Source organism: Staurois parvus, unplaced genomic scaffold (genome assembly GCF_062004578.1).
Source record: "Staurois parvus isolate SC_StPar_1 unplaced genomic scaffold, SC_StPar_1.0 ptg000361l, whole genome shotgun sequence".
NCBI lineage: Eukaryota > Metazoa > Chordata > Amphibia > Anura > Ranidae > Staurois > Staurois parvus.
The window spans coordinates 2,912,198-2,934,934 of NW_028318157.1; the positions used below are offsets into that span (position 1 = coordinate 2,912,198).

The window sequence follows — 22,737 nt, forward strand, 5'->3', positions numbered from 1 at the left end:
CCTGAATCCAACGATTTGGAGGGGTGTCCCAATACTTTTGGCAATATAGTGTGTGTATATCATACACAATTGCCACACAATCCATATTTTAAAGTGAAAGCTATTGAAAAGACCTTTCCTTTTGTGCATTGGTATAATTTTTTGTAAAATTCAATGCATTATGTCAACCTGGAAGCTTTCTGCGCACAGTCGGTGTACAGAACTTCCCCAGAAAAGTAATTTCCTGCTTGAGTGATTGGCTCACTGATTTTCCCAGAAGTCTGAGAAGTCATATTTAGGCATCCACTGCAACACAATTTTATTTTTTGCTGAGATACTCCCTAAAGGTTGATCACTTCAAAAAAGATGCAGACCCTGCAACTTTCTTTATTAGAACACTTTGAGTGCATCAGCTGATTGATAATGAAGAAGTTACTCCTATTCTGATTCCTTCTGTACATTGACCTAATCAAACAGCTTTTTTTCAGAACAGAAAAAGGTAGGAATCTGCAACAAAGATAAAATACCTGACTGTACACAGATCGCCCAGAGCAGATTGCTTTTTTTTTCTCAACAAAAGTGGGATTACTCTTTAAAGTTCATATATTTCAAGTGGTTCAAGAAATAAAATAAAAATTACTGACTGGCTGCTGCAGATAATAGCACTCTGCGTATTGCTCTTTTCAGAATGTCAATTGCTTTGACAAGATGTGCTTCTGAAAAAAAAAAATCTTTGTACAGGCTCTTACATTGTATACTGTGAATGTCTATTTATATAATTTTTAGTTTGCAAAATACTGTATTTCTTAAAATGCCAAATGCTTCATATAAAAGGCATGCATTTAAATGTATGCCAAGGATGCAGATTGCAAAAAACAAATAAGTATTCACAATTTTTCTTTTGCTGCTCCAGAATTCAACAGCGTCATTTCCTTTCCTGACTTTCCTCAGCAAATAGCTCTTCATTACTGTGTTCTTAAAGAAAAACAGATTTGTTTCCTCAGTGTGTGTTTTCCGGGTTGTGCTGAATGTGAAGTTTCCTGTGTTTGTCATGAAGACTCACACTTCCAGCTTTGCAATGGGCTGACACACACTGACAAGCCTTCGACATGCCACCACAGTGCTTTCCCTGCTAGAAAAGTTAAAGGGATAAAACTTTTTTTTGCACTGGGAAGAGCAGAAGAGAGATGGCAAGAATGCTGACAACCAAGAGCCTGGACTTTATTGACTTGGCCTCTTTGAGAGTAAGTTGATGATTGTTGCTATTTTTACTTGGATGGTCTTGCTGCATGGTCTAAGACTGCCAATTAAAGGACAGTTAATTTGGGGATGCACGAGATGCTAAAGCATTTTGCAGCGACAGGAACGCACAAGGCATTCCGAGATTATCTACAAGGAGGGGGGTTAAACAGAAACTGATGCCTGTGGGAACTTTGCGTGTGACTAACTAGCTTGTGAAGTTCTTATCGCATTTGGACAATAAAGCAAAGATTTCAGGCTTTTGCTTTTAAGGTTTTTTTTTTAAGTGTTTCCTCTGTATGCATATGTCAGACAGATTTTGGACTGGAATTTTAGTGTAAAGGCAGACACAGCATGCTGAAAATAATAGTGGCTAAATAACATGTCATTGTGGGATACGCTCTGTTATTTACTTATAAGCTTGTTTAGTAACATTATCCAAAAATAAAAACCGGCTGTGTTGCAGTCCAAGGTTATCCATCTTTTCAGCAAGATAAAGACAAGCTGTCAGCCAATGAATATGTGCAGCACAGACAGTGATTATTTCTAGTATTATCATTAAGGCTGTAGAACAAGGATACTAATCATACTGGTTATGCATGAGTGTGATGACCCTGTGCATGTCTTTTTTGTATCATTTTCCTTATGTCATGACTATCACACTATAATATTTTCTTGTTCATAAAGAAATGTTGCTGTTGGATATGGGGAAACAGCAGCATAACTAATATTTGAAGATCAATCTGACTTACTAAAAACACAGGAGGAGGAAAAAAAAAAAAACCACACACACACCCACACAAAATCCTGGACCACATTGAATGTGGTTTCGAGTAAAAAAAACCCATTTCATTCAAAATAAACATTTGCCTATAAATCATTGTGTAAAGACGCAACAGTAATGAAAAGCAGGCACCTTGTGATGCCTATGTATATGTCCCCAAAGCCTTTGCATACCTAGAGCATTTTGATATGCAATAACAGACTTTAGGAAGATCTCCAGCACCTCCTGAACCCCACACTTATCCTCAAATATTGGTTACAAGCCATAGGATTTAAGCACCAATGGTTAAAACTGATGTGTGCACTGATGTGTGCCACACTGGCTTGAGGCTGTGGTCAATTTTGTGTTTTAAGGGAAGTGGTGTATTAGTGACAGCAGCTCTGAAGACTGATTTTCTAAATGAGGGGGTTAAGTGAGCTTATTTTTGCTGCATCAACTTGTTTGCCACTATTAATCCCTAGTTCACACCAGTGCAGCTTTGAAATCATGCTACTTCGTGCAACTTCAAAGCTCACTATTCAGTGCGACCCTATTGTGGCTTGCTGACACTCTGTGCAGGGGCGGACTGACAACTCATGGGGCCCCCGTGCAATAGGGGATCATGGGGCCCCTGTGTCCTTGCCCAAACTCAAAAAAGCCTATGGAAAAGGTACCAGGGGCATCTCATGGGGTCCCCTACTGACCCGGGGCCCTCGGGCAGTGCCAGAGTTTCCAAATGGTCAGCCCTCCCCTAACACTGTGCTACTTCATTTAACAGATGTCAATGCAAGTTGCAATGAAGTCGCACAAAAATAGTGCAGGAACCATTTTCAAAGTCAATGCGACTTGAGTAAAACCAATGTGCATGGCTCCATTGTCACTAATGGGGTATGACTTGTCATGCGACTTTAAATTCTCAAGATACATGACAAGTTTCACTGGTGTGAACCAGGGCAAAATCTCTAAAACAGACATTGCTTCCATATTCTAACACTCATGTAGGTGGCAACATAACAATTAACTGTAGAAATACACAGGGAACCGGGTAACAAACTATATGTACAAAGTGGTTTGGCAATACATTAACAGTTAAGTTCTCCTGACTTCTGGTTAAACATGCTACCTCTGCTTCAGGGCACTGACGGAAAAAGTCAACACACCAAAGGGTAAAGCACCTCCTTCTCCCTCAGACCAGGGGCAGACTGACAACTCATGGGGCCCCTGGGCAATAGGGGATCATGGTTCCCCTGTGTCCTTGCCCACACTCAGAGAACACCCAAAAAAGCCTATAAAAAGGTGCCAGGGGCATTTCATGGGGCCCCCTACTGACCCAGGGCCCTCGGGCAGTGCCCGAGTGCTCAAATGGTCAATCCGTCCCTGCCTCAGACTACACATGTCCAGCACCAAACTATAAGTAATCTTTATGACTACCATAGATACAGTATATATGATTGGAGATTATATGATTGGATAATATGATATTTGTTAGTAAAGTTTTATCTTGCTTTAGACCTGAGTAGTTTGTATTTATAAATGTATATTTTTTGTTGGGATTGAACCACATCTGCTCAAGCATTCATATATGCAACTAATACTTGGCAATAAAAATTATAAATCTTTGATATTTAAATTGTGTTTTCAGTCAGTTTCCAAATTGTATTTTTTGGATTTGGTAGTATGTACAAAGCTTAGTGTGAGCTTTATTGACCAATTGCAAAGAAATTAAAGCATACGTATTGCTTTAATTTAAAAAAAAAAAAGTATACCATATGTGTGGATATTACAATGCAAGCACCAGAACATGATTATTATTTTTTTTTTTAGTACCCTTAAATTGATAAAACTTAAGGTGTACAAAAATATACACTCATCGGCCTCTATTAGGTACACTTTTGCAATTGCTTGGTAACACAAATTGCTCATCAGCCAATCACATGGTAGCATGGTGAAGACAACTTGCTGAAGTTCAAATCAAGGATCAGAATGGGAAAAAAAGGGGATTTAAGGGACACTGAACGTGGCATGGTTGGTGCCAGACAGCTGGTCTTAATATTTCAAAAACTGCTGATCTACTGGGATTTTCACACATGAAGGCATGGATCCATCCTGCCTTGTATCCACAGTTCAGACTGGTAGTGGTGGTGTAATGCTGTGGGGGATTTTTTTTGGTACACTTTGGCCCCTTCGTACCAATTGAGCATGGTGTAAACACCACGGCCTACCTGAGTATTGTTGCTTACCATGTCCATCCCTTTTTGACTCCAGTGTCCCCATCTTCTGATGGCTACTTCCAGCAGGATAATGCACCATGTCGCAAAGCTCAAATCATCTCAAACTGGTTTCTTGAAAATGACAATGAGTTCACTGTACTCCAATGGCCACCACAGTCACCAGATCTCAATCCAATAGAGCACCTTTGGGATGTGGTGGATTGGGAGATTCGCATCATGGATGTGCAGCTGACAAATCTGCAGCAACTGCATGATGCTATCATGTCAATATGGACCAAAATCTCTGAGGAATGTTTTCAACACCTTGTTGAATCTGTGCCACGAAGAAGTAAGGCAGTTCTGAAGGCAAAAGGGGGTCCAACCCGGCCCCCCCCTAATACTCACCTAAGCCCCCTCTCAATCCAGCGATGTGCACTGGAGTCTTGGCTATCCCGGGACTCCCTCTTCTCATTGGCTGAGACAGAAGAGGTAGCAATTGGCTCCCACTGCTGTCAATCACAGCCTGTGAGCCAAAGAGAAGAGGGTGCAGGAGCAAGCTGCAGCTCCGTGTGTGGATGGACACACGAAGCAGAGGATGCCCCCATAGCAAGCTGCTTGCTGTCAGGCACCCAACAGGAGGGAGGGGCCAGGAGAGCGTTCAGGGGACCCGAGAAGAGGAGGATCCGGGCTGCTCTGTGAAAAACTACTACACACAGCAGGTAAGTATGACATGTTTGTTATTTTTTCTTACAAAAAACAAGCCTTTAGAATCACTTTATGCAAGACAGCAGGCTGTACGATCTAAAACAAACAAGAATGGCTTTGGTTAACTTTCAGATGGATCATCTGGCTCAAAGTTTACCATGTGGATTGAGTTTCTTTAATGATCAGTCAAATCACTTCAAATGTGTTTTGTTTTCAAGGGAATTACTGTGGTCTGCCAAAGACCCAATGTGACTAATTTGTGTATGTGAGCAATACATACATCAGCTCTGCCTTTAGAATAACGCTCTAACTCTAGAAAAAAAAATATTAGGACAGGATATTTCAATATATAACAATGTCGTCTATAAAAAAATAAAGACACATTCCTTTGACTATGAAAGCAGAATTCCCATCTGGTTGAAAAAAAAAAGAGATATTATTTTATAGATAGGAGTAGTTGCAACAATTCGCAATATTTGACACTTTTGCCTCCCTTACATGCAGCTCCAGAACTCTCATTGCCCATTTACCTTTATGATTTATGGCAACGTGTGCTAAAATGCACATTGATGTGCATTACTAAAATTAATTACAATACACCTGTTCTTTATGTGGTGCCATTCATTATGAAAGGCTCCTTAATGTATTGTACAGTAGATCCCAATGCACTGCATCATACTACAAAGCCTATACTATACCCGTGGTCTCTAAACTGTGGCCCGGGGGCCAGATGTGGCCCTTCATTTGCCTTTATCCAGCCCTGAAAACACTACTCCTTCCACTAACACCAACAATAGGGGATAATTCCTGTCACTGACACCAACGATAGGGCACTATTCATTCCACTGACACCAATGATGGGGCATTATTCCTCCCACTTACAGCAATATTGGGGTACTATTTCTCCCACTGACAATTATGGGGCACTGTTCCACATATTGACACCAATGATGGGGCACTATTCCTCCCCCTAATTCCAAAGGTGGGGTTGTTTAGACGCAAGGAAATGTTCTACTCAAACTGGCCACAGTCTGGCCCCAATAAACTCTGAAAGACAGTAAACTGGCCCTTTGCTTAGAACGTTTGGAGACCCTTGTACTATACTATGGGCACCTGACAGCACCCGCAACTGTTTACATATAACTGCGCATTAATCCAACAGTAACCAGAAAACGACGCTCAAATCTCTCTTGTTGCACTCCAAAATGAAATCTTGCACTTGCTGAGGTGCTACCCTTGGTAGATCGGGGAATCTCGATGCTAGCAGAAAATAACAAAAATAGGGTGCACACTCCTCGTGCATTACTGTAATAATGTGAAATGTGGATTAGAACTCCCGAAACGTGTTAGAACTTTACCAGAGGACCCATGCTGTCCACGACTGGCATTCTTTGACTTCTTGTCTCAGTTTTTATGACTTTTTTGGTTTGTATGTTTTTGCTTTTTTAAATAAATTTCACATTATTACGGTAATACACGAAGAGAGTGAACCCTGTTTTGTTCTTTTCTTATAACTGCTCATTACCTGCAGATGATTGTCCCTTGATGCAGATATTCTGGGGGTTATTTACTAAAACTGCTTGGTGCAAAATCTGGTGAAGCTTTGCATAGAAACCAATCATCTTCCAGGTTTTATTGTCAAAGCTTTATTTAACAAGTTGAAGTTAGAAGGTGATTGGCAACCATGCACAGCTGCACCAGATTCTGAGTGCACCAGTTTTAGTAAATGTCTCTCTCTGCATCCACGGCTGATCATCTGCAGGTTATCGCTGCATGAGTGATTACATGAAAGCATCTACGAATAGCTGATGGCACTGTCAGGCTACCATTGCTTTAATGGGGCTTCCTTCCCACAACTAATCACAGGGAACCCTTCTGAGTTTCCCAAACGCAGTTGCAAATGGCTCCACAAGTGTGAATGGGGCCTTATAGAAAACCTTCTCTTTGAGAAATGCTAAGTCAGCAATTGTTCATCCTACTCTTTCTGATACTGACTTAGTGCATTGAAACAAGGGATACACATGACAGATAAGATGAGCATAAGAAAGAGCCAGCAAAGGCAAACTGTATATTTTGCTGGTGGTAGGTTTTCTTTAGAGGAACTCTGTACAAAATGAATTATGGAGTCAGTCACTGCTAACCTTCTCCTGATAATGCTAGTTGCCAGTCTGTCTCCAGTTTAAGTGATTTCTTAGTTAATGTCCCACAACAAGGATGCAGAAAAGCCAAGCCATAATGATTTATTTGCATGCTTGTTTAATGCCTGGCACACATGCTTTTTTTTTTGTTTAAGCCAGTGAATGAAAAAGAAAAAAAAAAATGAGGCACTTGCGAGGAGGTCATTGTACTAACTATGCAATGTTAGTACAGCAATCTCCCTGTTGTGCTATTGTGTTCTGACAGGAGGACCATCGCCCCGGCTGCCAGAATACACCGGTCACCACTCATAGCCAATGGCTGAGAGAGCCGATCTGATGCCAATCTTACAGTCGCCTTCTATCGGCCAAGAACCTCTACACACAGGCCAAACGTCAGCCAGTTTGTACTGTACCAGATGATTTCGGCCAACATTCAGCCTGTGTGTAAGAGTATTTAGTCAGTAATTAGACAAAGCACAGGCTTGCAGGAGGAGCTATACTATTTTCCAATCAGAGCCTTAAGCCTGGTACACACAATGAGAATATCGGACAAATGATCATCTGTTTTTTGGGGGTTTTTTGCATGCCAGTCTCATTTCGAAAACAAATAGGTTACTAGAGTTACAAAAATTTGCATAAGATAAAATATATATTCCCACAATAATGTAATGTATTGTAATGTATTCTTTCATTTCCGAGCATGCGCGGTCTTGGTCACAGACAATTACTGTACTGATTAAACAACAATCGGTCATTCTATTAACGTGCAAGAAATTTTTTTTTTTCTGCCTGTCCCTTTGCATAATTTTACATGAACTGTTGTGATCAGCTCTAGAAAGCTGTATACTACTGGTCAGATTATCATATGATAGCTCGGAAAGTGGTATTTTCATCCGATTTTCCCATCATGTGTACTAGGCATTAAGCTGGCCACAGTTGGACTGAAATTTGATTGGTTCAGCAGTGACCAGCAAAATTTTAATCCACCTATGGAGTTCCCATTCAAGAGAAGAGAGAATTTAATCAATACATCGATTGGGTTATTAGTGCTGAAAAGCAGGACATTCATACTGTTCCAACAGCAATCCTGGTGCATTCAAAGACTTGGTGGAATTTGAAAACCATGAATCCTAGCAAAAGGAACTATTTGGAAAGATCATTGAATACTGCTGCCAGTCAGTGACTGTGTTATCTAGGAGACCAATAGGGTCCACTGTACGTATATATTCATTTTTATTTGTGGGTACACTCTTACTTATTCTACTGCAAGGCAAAATACATACGACTCTGCAAAAATCTGACTTTAGTCTGAGTTTCACATGACCTTACTGGCATCAATTTTCAGGTGGTTTGAAAACTGGGCTGTAAAATCTCTGATGTCAGTGCAGAGAGAGCAATTACAGAGGAAGATACTGAAAAGAGAATCTTGAGAAAAATTGTTTGGGTGTAAAAGTTACTGAGGAGAATTACAATAAAGTGTTTTTTTTTTTTCTTTCTTATGAAAGAAACAGACTTTTTGCTTTCTAACTATTAACAATTTTGAGACCATGCTTAACATACTTTATATCTGTGACAATTGTGGTGCAGAACAATATATGCAATACTATGTATCTATCAATATTTAAAAATAATTGTATATATACAGTATGTGTATGTGACTGCTTAAGGCTTCACAGCCAGCTGCCTACTGCGCATGGGTGAGCCACACTGAGCAACCTGGATGGCCTTGAATTCTTCTGGGACCTGTGATGTGTCCCAGAATGCTGCATCGGGGGGACAGGGGAGAAAATTCCAGCTTGGATCGCCTTGGCAGGAAGTGGCAGTGGGCACCTGTCAAAACCAGATACCTGCCCCTATCCAAAAAAAAAATAAATCAAAATGTAGAAGAGGGGGGTGAAGAGGAAGAGTGTGGAACTTCCCCTTTTGGGTGAAGTTATGCTTTAGGAAAACCATACATTATATAATTTTTATTCCTTCCACCACGGGTGGAAAGAAATAAAATCACTCAATTCCCCCTTAAACACAGTCATCGTTGATGGAGGAATCCCTCCCGCAGCTCTATTTAATAAACCAGGTAATTGCACCATGATTACTAAATGTAACATTATTTTTCAAGGGATTGTACTCCAAAGTAGATGCAGATACTACAAACATACAGTATCTTTAGTAGCGGGATGCATATGTTTGCATCTTATTTGAGATATCGGGTAGTTCATTGGTTCCAGATTCCTTTTAATCCAATAGTTTAGGATAGATCAGACTGTAAGAAAACTCTTTGAAGTACATTTGCAAAATTACCCGTTCAGGACAAGGGATATCACCTTGGAAGTCAATTTCTTCTACTGTTGCTTCTAGTTATGGGAGAGCATACGATTTTCCCCTCTTCCTTTTATCAGTGGCAATTGTTCACCCCAAGAATGGTTAAGAGGGGTCAGGAAGGTGTTTAACCTCTGTGAGCTCCAACACAGACTGACATACAGCTTGCACAGGAATTTTAAATTAGGTCTCCGGCAGGCAAATAGGGTGACAAAGGGTGCACGCAAGGTAAGTATTAATGTGTACTTGTATGTGTGTGTGGGGGTTGATATTGTAGGCAGTCAAACAAAACTGTTACTGTAATTGTTCTCTCAGAAAAGTTATTCAGTACAGGTCCACAAATAGTGCCTCTGTATCTACTGAATGCACTGCTATAGTCTATTAAGAATACATATAACAGATGTCTTTAGTAAAAACAAAACAACGTACAATTAGTTTCAGTGTCTCCTCTTGATTTTGCAAATCCACATTCTGCAGAGATTTTGCATGGTTCAATGCTGTAGTCTACAGAGAGATTTAGGATTTTAGAATATGGTGACCAGAGAGAACCATGGCTGGGTCTTTGTCAAACCATAGTTACACTATTTGACTGTGGGGAATACGCATGTGCACCAGCAAACATTTCATGTATAATTTCTATGCTTCTTTAAACTTCATTCACAGGGGCGGGCAGGGGGTGGTAAAAACAGGTGTTTGAGCCACGGATTTACAGCCAACTCCCTTCCCCCCCCCCCAACTGCCCACGTAGAGAAGAATATGCTGCTTCTCAGGACTGAGCGCACATTGCAGCAAAGATTAAACCCCCTGTTGCTTTTTTCAAGCAGTACCACTACCACAGCAGTACCACAAACGTGTGTATTTCAAATGATTGGGGCTACACTGTAACCACGTGCATTGCACATGGTTGTGGCATGGTGGTTCAGCCTTTTCAGCTTTAAAACAGGTGGTGAGGAGGTAATATTCGCCTGACAGATCGCTTTACAGAAGGGTGGTTAGGGTTGCTACCCATCTGAAGGAGGCCTAACTGTAGTTAATGGTTTACAGTAACCTAAAGAAGCCCTTCTAAAGAGAAGCATGGGAGTCAAAAATAACAAAAACAATCATACTTGCCTAGATGGCTGCAGTACCAATTCCAGCTGCAGCTGTCCCTCTCCAGCTCTGGAACTGAGTGATCAAAGACCCCTGCTGGCTCAGGTCTTTAGTGAGCAGAGACACGGTGACTGTCAGTTACTGTTGCCTTTCTATCATCTTGAACCAGTCTGCCCATTCTCCTCCAACATCAGCAAAGCATTTTCGTCCACACAACTGCTGCTCACTAGATATTTTCTCTTTTTTAAACTATTCTCTGTAAACCTTAGAGATGGTTGTGTGTGAAAATCCTCAGCAGTTTTTGAAATACTCAGACAAGCCCATCTGGCATCAGCAACCATGCAACATAAAAAGCCACTTATATGCCCTTTCTTCCCCATTCTGATGCTCAGTTTGAACTTCAGCAAGTCGTCTTCACCACGCCTAGATGCCGAAATGCATTGAGCTGCTGCCATGTGATTGGCTGATTAGAAATTTGTGTTACCAAGCAATTGAACTGGTGTACCTAATAAAGTGGACGTTGAGTGCATGTTCACAGGTGTGAGGTGCATGGGAGCCAAGCACCAAGACTGTGTGTGTCTCTCCCCACCTAGCTTATATATGGGTGCTGACTCCCCGCTGACATCACTTGTGGGAGGGTCCTACCTAACAGGAGTCTAACACCGGGTGTCAGTACCTACTGTAGCAGATGCTATTCTAGTACAGAGCCACCTAGTGAGAAAAGTGGCTAACTGCATCTTCCTACAGGCTGGCTCAGGCTGTTAACAGCATGCTGAGAGGCTGAGTCAGCTGCTGGTCCAGGCATCTGGGTGGATCTCCAAAATGAAGTCAGGAGTGGCAGCAGCTGACAGAGGACTTTAGCCCACTATCAGCTGAAAACGGGTCACAGGAGTTCAGAACTCCTTCAGTGCACGCCTGTAACCCACAGGGGAAGTAGGGCCAAAAGAGCTTTGGCCAGGGGCGGACTGACCATTTGGAAGCGTGGGCACTGCCCGAGGGCCCGGGGTCAGTAGGGGGCCCCATGAGATGCCCCTGGTACCTTTTTCATAGGCTTTTTTCAGTTTGGGCAAGGATACAGGAGCCCCATGATCCCCTATTGCCCGGGGGCCCCATGAGTTGTCAGTCCGCCCCTGCACAGAGTGTCAGCAAGCCACAAAATGGTCGCACTGAATAGTGAGCTTTGAAGTTGCACGAAGTAGCATGATTTCAAAGCTGCACTGGTGTGAACTAGGGCTTAATGGTGGCAAACTAGGGCTTAATGGTGGCAAACAAGTTGATGCAGCAAAAATAAGCTCACTTAACCCCCACACACATCACTTAATTCAGGTAGATACTAAAAATCTGTGCCTCCTTCAGAGTCCATGAATGCAGAAGGGGGAAGGTGAGGGGTGCAACTTTTTTCAGTAGCAGCAGCTGCTTTTAACCTTCGCAGCACTGCAAGACAGCCACTCTGAGGGTGTGAAGGAGGCAAAGCAGGGTTTTTTTTTTCTAACAGAAGCTAAGCCCCTTTCCATATATATATATATATATATATACATACATACATACATACATACATACATTCACACACATACATTGCTTGGAGACTTCGGCTCCATAACATCTCTACAATTCGCCCCTTTTTAACTAAAGAAACCACCAAACTACTCCTTCACTTCCTTGTCATCTGTCACCTTGACTATTGCAACTCCCTTCTCATAGGCCTACCTTTCCATAGGCTATCCCCTCTAAAGTCTATCATGAATGCTGCTGCCAGAATCAACTACCTTACCAAATGCTCAGTGTCTGCCACCCCTCTGTGTCGAACCCTCCATTGGCTTCTGGTTGCCCAGCAAATTAAATTCAAAATACTAACAACAAACAAAGTCATTCACAACTCAAATTGAGTATATGGAGGACTGGGTGCAGTTTTTGAGCAAAAGAAGAGAAAAAAAAATAAAAAATCAGAGCTGTTCACGGTTGAGATTTTCATGAAGTTTTAAAGCAAACCTGTGTTTTGTCCATTGGGTGTTTCACGGTCATTTGTGAACATTGTGCAAGCATTTGTGCAGACTACAATGGGATGTGAATATGTTTGAATATGTTACATAATGTACAAGCTTCTGAAAAGAAATATCTATCTTCTCCATCTACACCTCCTCCCTTGGTCACTTGATAAACGCTTTAAGTACCATCTCTATGCTGATCACACACAAATCTATATTTCTACCCCTTACCTCACCCCTTCAGTCTCCTCTCGCATTACTAACCTACTAAGTGACATATCAGCATGGATGTCATTCCTCAGGGCCTGGTCTGTGCACGATTTGGCATGGTACCACTTTTTTATTTTCTATTTATTTAATTTAACACCTCCCACGTTTGTCACTTTTTCTTTGCTTATGCGTGTGTTTTCACTGGATGGTAGGGTGTGGGTCCTCGGGCCTACCCTGAAGTCTAGGGGGAGGATGTGTGGCCTTTTGGTTCCTTCCTCCCCTGATCCCTAGGGGACTCTTCTTCGGGGGAGTCCCCTGACCAAGTACTGAGTGTCTCGCTTCGGCTGGACACAAGGAAAGGTGGTCCACCAGGCCTTTTGGCCAGGAGGACCAATTGGGAAACCTTGTCCCCGTCAGGAGCTTCGTGCCCTGGGGGATCAGGGTAAGCGGTCCAAGCCCCTTTAGGGGTAGGACACAAGCACACCCCTAAGTGCACTTTTTCGTGTGGTGTTTTGCACTTGCACTTTTTTTGTGATTCACTTACGGGTTTTTTCGTTGTAGTTTGCAATTTTGCGGACTTAAAAAAAAAAAATGGATGTCATTCCACTTCCTCAAACTCAATCTTCCCAAAACTGAGCTCATACTATTCCCTCCAGCCCGTGCCCCCTCCCCTGACTTCTCCATCAAGATCAATAACACAATCATCAGTCCCTCCCCTCATGCCAGGGAACTAGGTGTAGTCCTAGACCCACATCTGTCCTTTCAGCCCCAAATACAATCACTGTCCAAGTCTTGTAGACTTCACCTCCGCAACATCTCCAAGATAGCCCAGTTCTTAACTTCTGAAACCACCAAGCAACTTATTCACTCTGGTTATCTCTTGCCTTGACTATTGTAACTCCCTCCTCATTGGCCTACCTCATCACAGGCTATCCCCTCTCCAGTCTATCATGAATGCTGTTGCCAGACACATCCACCTTACTAACCATTCCATATCTGCCATCCCTCTCTGCCAATCCCTCCATTGGCTTCCCAATGGATAAAATTAAAAAAATTAACAATAACATATAAAGCCATTTATAACTCTGTCCCAAATTACATCACCAATCTACTCTCCGCTCGCACGACCTCCTGCTCTCTAGCTCCCTTGTCTCCTCCTCCCATGCTCATCTCCAGGACTTCTCCAGAGCTTCCCCCATCCTCTGGAATTCTCTACCCCAATTTATCAGACTATGGCCTGCTCACTTTTAGGCGATCTTTGAAAACCTATCTCTTTAGGAAAGCCTATCCTGCCCTCAGCTAATAATGGAATCTTCTATTCCTCCTACCAGTCCATCCCCCACATGTATTACCTTTTGTACCACTAGCACCTCCCTCTTAGATTGTAAGCTCCAAGGAGCAAGGCCCTCCTTTCCCTCTTGTATTGAACTGTATTGTTGATGTATTGTTGATGTATTGTCTCCCGTTATATTGTAAAGCGCTGAGCAAACTGTTGGCGCTATATAAATCCTGTATAATAATAATAATAATATTTTTACAGGATCCAGCAGGAATCTTTGAGTTAGTTGAAGTTGTTGGAAATGGAACATATGGACAAGTGTATAAGGTATGATTATTTTTGCTTTTTTCAGTTAGAATAAACCATACAACTCATTTTCAATATAAGTGCCACTAAAGAGCCATGCATACAAATGTAATTTTGGGTAAAGTTTTGAAGCTTGGACAAAACTGATTGTGGTTCTTATTGGGGGGAGGAAGTGCACTAAACCCTGTTGGTGCAGGATGACTAACCACGAGGTGATTACTTTTTAAATATTACAGCACTAAAAATGACAGGTTACATTTTCAATCTATTGATGTAATACTTGAAAAAAATGAGGGCTATAAATGATTAGGAAACCTGCCAGGGGAGAAATGAAAGCTGCCACTGCCAACACATTATTTTATTCACTTGCTGACTGTAATTTTACTGCTTCAGTGTGTGCCAGCTGTGCAGATACACACACACACACCCACACAAAATATATATATATATATATATTTTGAGTAGGGGTGTGTGCGAGCCCATTGGCCTGGCTGTGCTGTTATTGACTCCAGCACATGCCAATCATGCATCATTGGCCTGGACCTGCCGATTGGTGGAGCGGATGACAAGAGAGATCTGTGTTGCTAAAAAACACAGATCTCTCTACTGACAGCTGTTTTTTTTGTCTCCCTGCAAAACAGGGAATAAAAACTGCCCCACCCCTTAGTAAAAATCAGCACACAGTAAACTCATGAACACTTGCTAGGCACACAGTTAGCCTTTGATTTCCCAGATGTTAACCCCTTCTTACCCAGTGTCATTAGTACAGTGGTCATGCATATTAGCACTGATCACCATATTAGTGTCACTGGTGATGTCAGTGGCAGTTAGCCAGTTCCAGATTGCCTGCGCAATATCCCACTATAAGTCGCTGGTGCATTTACAAATTTTTTTTTTAATCATGTCTCTTTACAGTACTATGCCTTTAAAGTGCACTTTATCAAGAGTTTTGAACAGAACACTTTTTTTGTTTTACTTTTTTCTGACCTCTGGAATGGATTAATTGGGTTTCAATGCATTCCTATGGGAAACCGCGTTTCGGTTTATGAATTTTTCGCAATAGGAAAAGTCCCGCAGAACGCATTAAATTCGCCTGTATATTTATAGAATAAGGATTAATTTATCTCTATGACATATCAAAGGCATGCAGGCATACATGCTTTAAATTGAATTACTTTAATTACTTTTTAGGAGGAATACATCATTGTTTAAATGAGCTGTAAAGGTACCAACGAATTTGTCCATGGATGCATTGCCTTTAGAACTTTTCGTCATCTGAACAACTGTGTAATTTTAACCCTGTATGCCTAACAGTCTTCCTGAGGCTAAAGAATCCCAGGATATCTCCTAAGTGAAAACCTATTTTGAGGTTTGCAGTTATACAAAACAAGCCACTTTAAGGCTCCATGTACATAGGACATTTGGAAAACACTTCTGAATGATGGAAACTGACTACTGGAGAACGTAGGTTAAAAAACATCTGTTTAGCCGCGTTTGCATACCAAGTTTATGAGCGTTTGCGTTTAGAAGCATTTATTCTAAGATAACCTCAGGAAACCTTCCAAAATGCCCAGAATGAACTGAAAAACAGTAAAAAATTAACTATTTCAGACATTTTGAGAGAAATAGCGAGAGAAAAAGCAGAGAGACCAGTATGTGTTGAGATGACCTGTCTTTTCTGGTTGTATTCACTATGGATCCCATCATGAGCATAATGCAGCACATTCTACCATTTTTTCCTTCACGCAATACCTGGAACTGACTGCGCTATTGAGTTAGGTCCACTTGAATACATGGAAAATGCTTTGCATGCATTTCTGATTATGAAAAAAGGCTCTGGACAGCATTTGGATATGGAACAGTTAAAAAACGCTTTTAAATGCAAAAGCTTATCAACACGGTTAACTGCGTTTACACGCATTTGGCGTTTGAAATGCTGATAAAATCTACTCCTGAACGCAAGTTTGGTGCGTTCAAAAAACTACTGTAAACTCGACTGTAAATGACAGTGTACATGGACACATTAGGGAGAGTTCAGGGGCTGCTGGAAAAAAAAAAAACCACAAAAAAATCTCCTGAATGTCAGTTTATCAGCTGCAGTGTACATGAACCCTAAAAGAGGTTTGAATTAAGGCTCTAGAGTAATTGAACAAAGGAGCACTAACAATTGTGTGTATGTGTATACTATATACTGTATATATATTCATATATTCAAGAGCAAAGTGTTGTAGAGGTGAAAGGGCTTTGAATTTAAATTTCCTGACATCTTATACTCAAAAAAAAAAAAATCAGTTGATACTAAAAATGCTGGTAAACTAATAAACTTCAATATCTCTTCCCTAGCTTCCTGTTCGTTAGAAACACTTTATGTTAAAGTGTATATCAAACCAAAAACATAGTTAGGCAGATTTAGAACTCCTGCAAAGTTTTTACTGCTCTCTGGGGATCCATTACAGAACATCCCCACTCACTTCCTGTCCTGCTGACAACAGTTCAACAAACAGGAAGTCAGGGAAAGTCTGCAACAAGGATACATATGGAAATACTAATCCAAAATACTAATTCTATCCTTTCCTACTCTACTAAAGTAAAATTGTTTTACTTACTGTCCATGTTGTTGAGGAGCTCCCCCATCTTCGTCTCCATAATGGATCCATGGATAGCAGTAAAACCAGACAGGGATTCAAATCTTTCCCCACTATATCAAAAACTAGGAACAATCATTTTGTCTGGACTTACACTTTAAGCCCTAGTTCAGACCTGAGCAGTCCGTTGTGTGTTTCCAGAAGCATGGCAGTACTCAACAGTAAGATTTCCATTTTATTTTATGGGGACTAATCACATCACAGCGATGTGCTGTCGCCTGTCTCACCAAGGAAGTACAGGTGCTTCTTTGGATGAGCGTGGAGGCATGCTCAATAATAAACCTGGCACACACATTTCATTCAACCCAGTGGGCTAATACACTAATCAGCACTGAGCAGATGCTGATTTTCCAGCATGTCCCTTCAGGAAAAGCCAGTCCGACAGCTGTACACATGGTGCAAATTTCAGACAGTTCCTGCTGAACCCGCAGGTATTCAGGCCATGAGTACCCAGCATAAATCTTTTGTCACACTTGTAGTTGTATATTAGAAGTGTATTGAAGTAGCTAGTTCACAGGTGGTAAGTAAAGCCATCACATTTCAGGAGAACTGCTTCCTCCTTCATCAGGGCAGGAAATAATTAAAAGCAACTGATAAGTATCTCAGGCATATACAGTCAGGTCCATAAATATTGGGACATCGACACAAATCTAACATTTTTGGCTCTATACACCACCACAATGGATTTGAAATGAAACGAACAAGATGTGCTTTAACTGCAGACTGTCAGCTTTAATTTGAGGGTATTTACATCCAAATCAGGTGAACGGTTTAGGAATTACAACAGTTTGCATATGTGCCTCCCACTGGTTAAAGGACCAAAAGTAATGGGACAGAATAATAATCATAAATCAAACTTTCACTTTTTAATACTTGGTTGCAAATCCTTTGCAGTCAATTACAGCCTGAAGTCTGAAATGCATAGACATCACCAGACGCTGGGTTTCATCCCTGGTGATGCTCTGCCAGGCCTCTACTGCAACTGTCTTCAGTTCCTGCTTGTTCTTGGGGCATTGTCCCTTCAGTTTTGTCTTCAGCAAGTGAAATGCATGCTCAATCGGATTCAGGTCAGGTGATTGACTTGGCCATTGCATAACATTCCACTTCTTCCCCTTAAAAAACTCTTTGGTTGCTTTTGCAGTATGCTTTGGGTCATTGTCCATCTGCACTGTGAAGCGGCGTCCAATGAGTTGTGAAGCATTTGGCTGAATATGAGCAGATAATATTGCCCGAAACACTTCAGAATTCATCCTGCTGCTTTTGTCAGCAGTCACATCATCAATAAATACAAGAGAACCAGTTCCATTGGCAGCCATACATGCCCACGCCATGACACTACCACCACCATGCTTCACTGATGAGGTGGTATGCTTAGGATCATGAGCAGTTCCTTTCCTTCTCCATACTCTTCTCTTCCCATCACTCTGGTACAAGATGATCTTGGTCTCATCTGTCCATAGGATGTTGTTCCAGAACTGTGAAGGCTTTTTTAGATGTCGTTTGGCAAACTCTAATCTGGCCTTCCTGTTTTTGAAGCTCACCAATGGTTTACATCTTGTGGTGAACCCTCTGTATTCACTCTGGTGAAGTCTTCTCTTGATTGTTGACTTTGACACACATACACCTACCTCCTGGAGAGTGTTCTTGATCTGGCCAACTGTTGTGAAGGGTGTTTTCTTCACCAGGGAAAGAATTCTTCGGTCATCCACCACAGTTGTTTTCCGTGGTCTTCTGGGTCTTTTGGTGTTGCTGAGCTCACCGGTGCGTTCCTTCTTTTTAAGAATGTTCCAAACAGTTGTTTTGGCCACGCCTAATGTTTTTGCTATCTCTCTGATGGGTTTGTTTTGTTTTTTCAGCCTAATGATGGCTTGCTTCACTGATAGTGACAGCTCTTTGGATCTCATCTTGAGAGTTGACAGCAACAGATTCCAAATGCAAATAGCACACTTGAAATGAACTCTGGGCCTTTTATCTGTTCATTGTAATTAGGATAATGAGGGAATAACACACGTCTGGCCATGGAACAGCTGAGAAGCCAATTGTCCCATTACTTTTGGTCCCTTAATAAGTGGGAGACACATATGCAAACTGTTGTAATTCCTACACCGTTCACCTGATTTGGATGTAAATACCCTCAAATTAAAGCTGACAGTCTGCAGTTAAAGCACATCTTGTTCGTTTCATTTCAAATCCATTGTGGTGGTGTATAGAGCCAAAAATGTTAGAATTGTGTCGATGTCCCAATATTTATGGACCTGACTGTAGTGTACACTAATAAGTAACTCATATATTGGAAAATTCACAAGGTAAAATAGATGAATATAGTACATTATCAGAAATATTGCATGGTCCGTCTATATATTTATGACCTTTTATGTTATTTTATAGTATTCATTTTTGTTCTTCCATATGTCAAATACATAGGAAGACACAAATGCTCAGAGGTTCTTAAAATATATCACCATTTATAGCAATAAAAGTATACCTATAAATCTCGAAATAAATAATAGAGACCATATTGCATAGATTGTATACTAAAAAAAGAAAAAAAAAAAAGAGTAAAATATAAAAAAAAGATTGATAAAAATGAAAAATACAAAATAGGAGTATGGGGTAATATGCGGTAATATGCAAGACTGTCCTATGATGGTGGATGTGATTGAAAACAGACCTGGAACCGGAAATCTATGGTGAGTCTGACCTTTTTGGACCTGTGGGTCATTAATGGGAGATTGGTCAGTAAAGGGGAATACAATGGTTTAGTGGCAGTGGAAAGAATGGGGTGTGGGTGGAAAAGGGCAGGACAGGAGGTAGACCTCTGCGTGTGAGTAGTCTGGGGGATTAGATTAGGTGTTGAAAATTGTTTTGAGGATTGAACAGGTATGGAATCCTAACCATAGGTTACTGGGGCACAAGAAATGATGGGAAGGTGTTGGGAGAATGGAGTTACCTTGAGGAGGTTCTGATTTATAGCTTCAACTGGAAGAATATGATCTTCTGGATCTCTGTTAAGTTTTATCAGGTGTACCTAGGCAATGGTGAAGAGATGGCGGGGCTATACAGTACGTCAGGTGGAGATGTGAATGCAGGGGAGGTTGCAGTGTCTGAAGAGAGGAGGAGGATTTGAATGCAAGGATCAAAGAAAGCAGAGGGTGTCTAAAGAGAGCTACTGGAGAAAGGAGTAGTGTTTTTTTGGGACAGAGTAACACTTCTAAAACTCCTGAAGGAGCAGATGCTCAAGCGCAAACCTAGCCTAAAAATGAATGCCACTGTTTTCCCAATTGACACTGCAAAGTACCACACAGATAGGTCGCTAGGGAGTATCAAAATTTTGCAATGGAGCCCAATTAATTGTAGTCATTCCTTTGTTTTTCGTGACACTCATGCTTTTAGTAAATAGCAAATCAAGCGCCATCACTTAGCTCTTGCTATTGATGAACTCAAGCTAATAGCCTGACTTCCTAGGGTAAAATGGTACTACCAGTGTGTCCATTTACAAAGCAGCCATATTGCATAACTGCAGCCATACCACTGTTTTGGAAAAAAAAAGAAAACTTTCAGGTACATTTAGCTTTGCATTTTACAAATGTGCAGTTTTGATTGCTATGGGACTGTGGAATGAAAGAAGCCCCATCCATGCTCCTGAATGTGATGAGGGGGAGGAGACCTGTCACTTGACGGGTCTTGTGGTAGACTTCACCTATCCTGGAGAGCTCTCTGCAGTGCTATGCAGAGAACACTTTGCAGCATAACAGGCTCAACATTTTGCTCTGCATTTTATGAATGTAATGTAAAATTCAGATTTCATGTAAAATATTCCATGTCCTGAGCTGGTTAGAGAGGGGATTCCAGGCCCCTAAACTGAGGAAGCTACAAAGTGTTTGTCATTGCTGCTTAGATTCCAGAAACAAACGTTGCATATCAATAACAATGAACCCACACAAGGGCTTTGGAAACTAGTTTGGGAATTTCTTTTATAAGTAGATATTATATGTGAGCCACCTGATCAATAGAAATTACATTGAAGAGACAGCAATATTACAAAGTGGTGTTTACAGTCTCTTTTGAAGTTGTTATTATTGGTCTTAAACGTGATACAAAGCAAACTGCATTTTAGCAAATAGGCCAGGTATAAGCTTTTTACAGTATATAAACATAACAATATCAAAGTAAATATCAAAACTTGCTAATATGAAAGTTACAAAGCTACACAGATTTAAATGAGACAGCAGGCAAAATACAGACTGCGATTATAAATGCATACACAGCTCACTTATATCTTAGTCTGCCTTTAACATTTTTGGAAGCATCACTTGGAAAAACAAAAAGCATTTGCATAATATTAAGGCTACTAACAAAACACTAAGCTGCCTTCTTTGTGTTTAAAGGATAAGTTCGCCTTTTAACAAAAAATAATTAACATATTTTTGCAGGTAAAAAATGTGAACTTACTATTTTTAGTTTTGGCAACCTGGGAAGCATTGCACCAGCGATCAGCAGATTGCTCGTGTCATGCAGGACTAGTGCCATGGTAGTTCATTAAGAACTACCAGCTGACAGCCTCAGAGGCTGTCAGAGCTTGTAGTTTTCAAATCACCATGAATGGATGACACGGCCAGGCAGGTGGAGCCCTGCACGACCATGGTATTTTTTAAATTGTGACGGAGGGGGAGGGGGGGGGAGAAGATTCCCCGCCAGCTGTCAAAACAGGGGATCAGGGGGGGTCCTTTTTTAATAGGTTACATGTTACACCCTGAATATGGATGCAACATGTAACAAGTTACAAAAGGTGATCCTATCCTTTAAAACAACAAAATAACCTTTTCATGTAGCACCCTCCAAGCTAGTCTGCTAGGAAAGTTTAGTTTACAGTCTCTGGAATCAGAGAAGCAGTGATTGTTTAGTCTAGTTTTTTCAGGCTTTCACAGATTGAAAGTTTGATTACATCCTCCTGCCTCTAGAATCAGTTCCTAATTCAAATTCAAATAACCAATTTGAATATTTAGCAGAACCTGGCCAATCCCTGGAGAGGTGTGCCCAGATGGTGGTTGGGAATGCTGGTAAATAGAATGCAGACCTGAGGAGATTGTATCCCCCCCCCCCTTTTGGGGATGGATCTGTAAGCTGAGAAGAGAAGACAATTGTTTACACCCTAGAGCTTTTGGGATGGACGCTGAGCTGCAAGGAGCTTATTTCTGTGCTGTAACTTGATCCATGGCCACCAATGAACTATTAGAGTGATCCAGGCTATTCAAGAAAGAAAGTAGAACCAGGTAGGGTTATACACCCCCTCCCTTTGCTCCCAACAAACCATGAACTTTATTGGCACATCATAATACATATAGTTAAAATTAAATAAATGTATTACAATATTAAAACAAACAGATATAAAAAATTAGAATAACATCCCTGAATGATCTAAAAACGTATGGCAATACCCACTACTGGATTGGAAAGCACAACACCTACAGTACTTATATGTGTACAAATATATAGCAAGTGGTGTTATGATGGGCTTCTCCAATCCAAATGTCAAGGCATTTCACGATGGAGTTGTTTCATCAGGAGTAATGGGTATGAAGATCAAAAATTAAGTTTTGGCCACACAGAAGTCACATTGCATACAAAGTCTAGCAGACGGATATAGAGGTGCATATGAATACCAATCCCAAGAGCATATATTGCTCATAGATAATAGCATACACATCAGCCAACAAAATCATACTATTGATACTATTTCTTATATTCCCATACAAGGTATATATTAAAAAAATGCTTAGAATGTCCGAAAATGTACACCACCAAGATGATATAGATAAGAAAGGCAATTACCCAAAGAACGGGCTGTCCCATTCCTATCCAACATGCCACCT

The 22,737-nt window shown here is 41.0% G+C and overlaps 1 protein-coding gene across 1 annotated transcript in view; it reads left to right on the plus strand.

Annotated features, from left to right (window-relative positions):
* Positions 1 to 1,029: 1,029 nt before the first annotated feature.
* Positions 1,030 to 22,737, plus strand: part of NRK (Nik related kinase) — a 335,992-nt gene continuing 314,284 nt past the window's right edge. The window contains exons 1-2 of the mRNA XM_089684925.1: positions 1,030 to 1,223; positions 14,175 to 14,240. Of these exons, the coding sequence (XP_089541051.1) occupies positions 1,167 to 1,223; positions 14,175 to 14,240 (123 nt within the window). The 5' untranslated portion in view covers positions 1,030 to 1,166. The remainder of the gene's footprint in view (positions 1,224 to 14,174; positions 14,241 to 22,737) is intronic.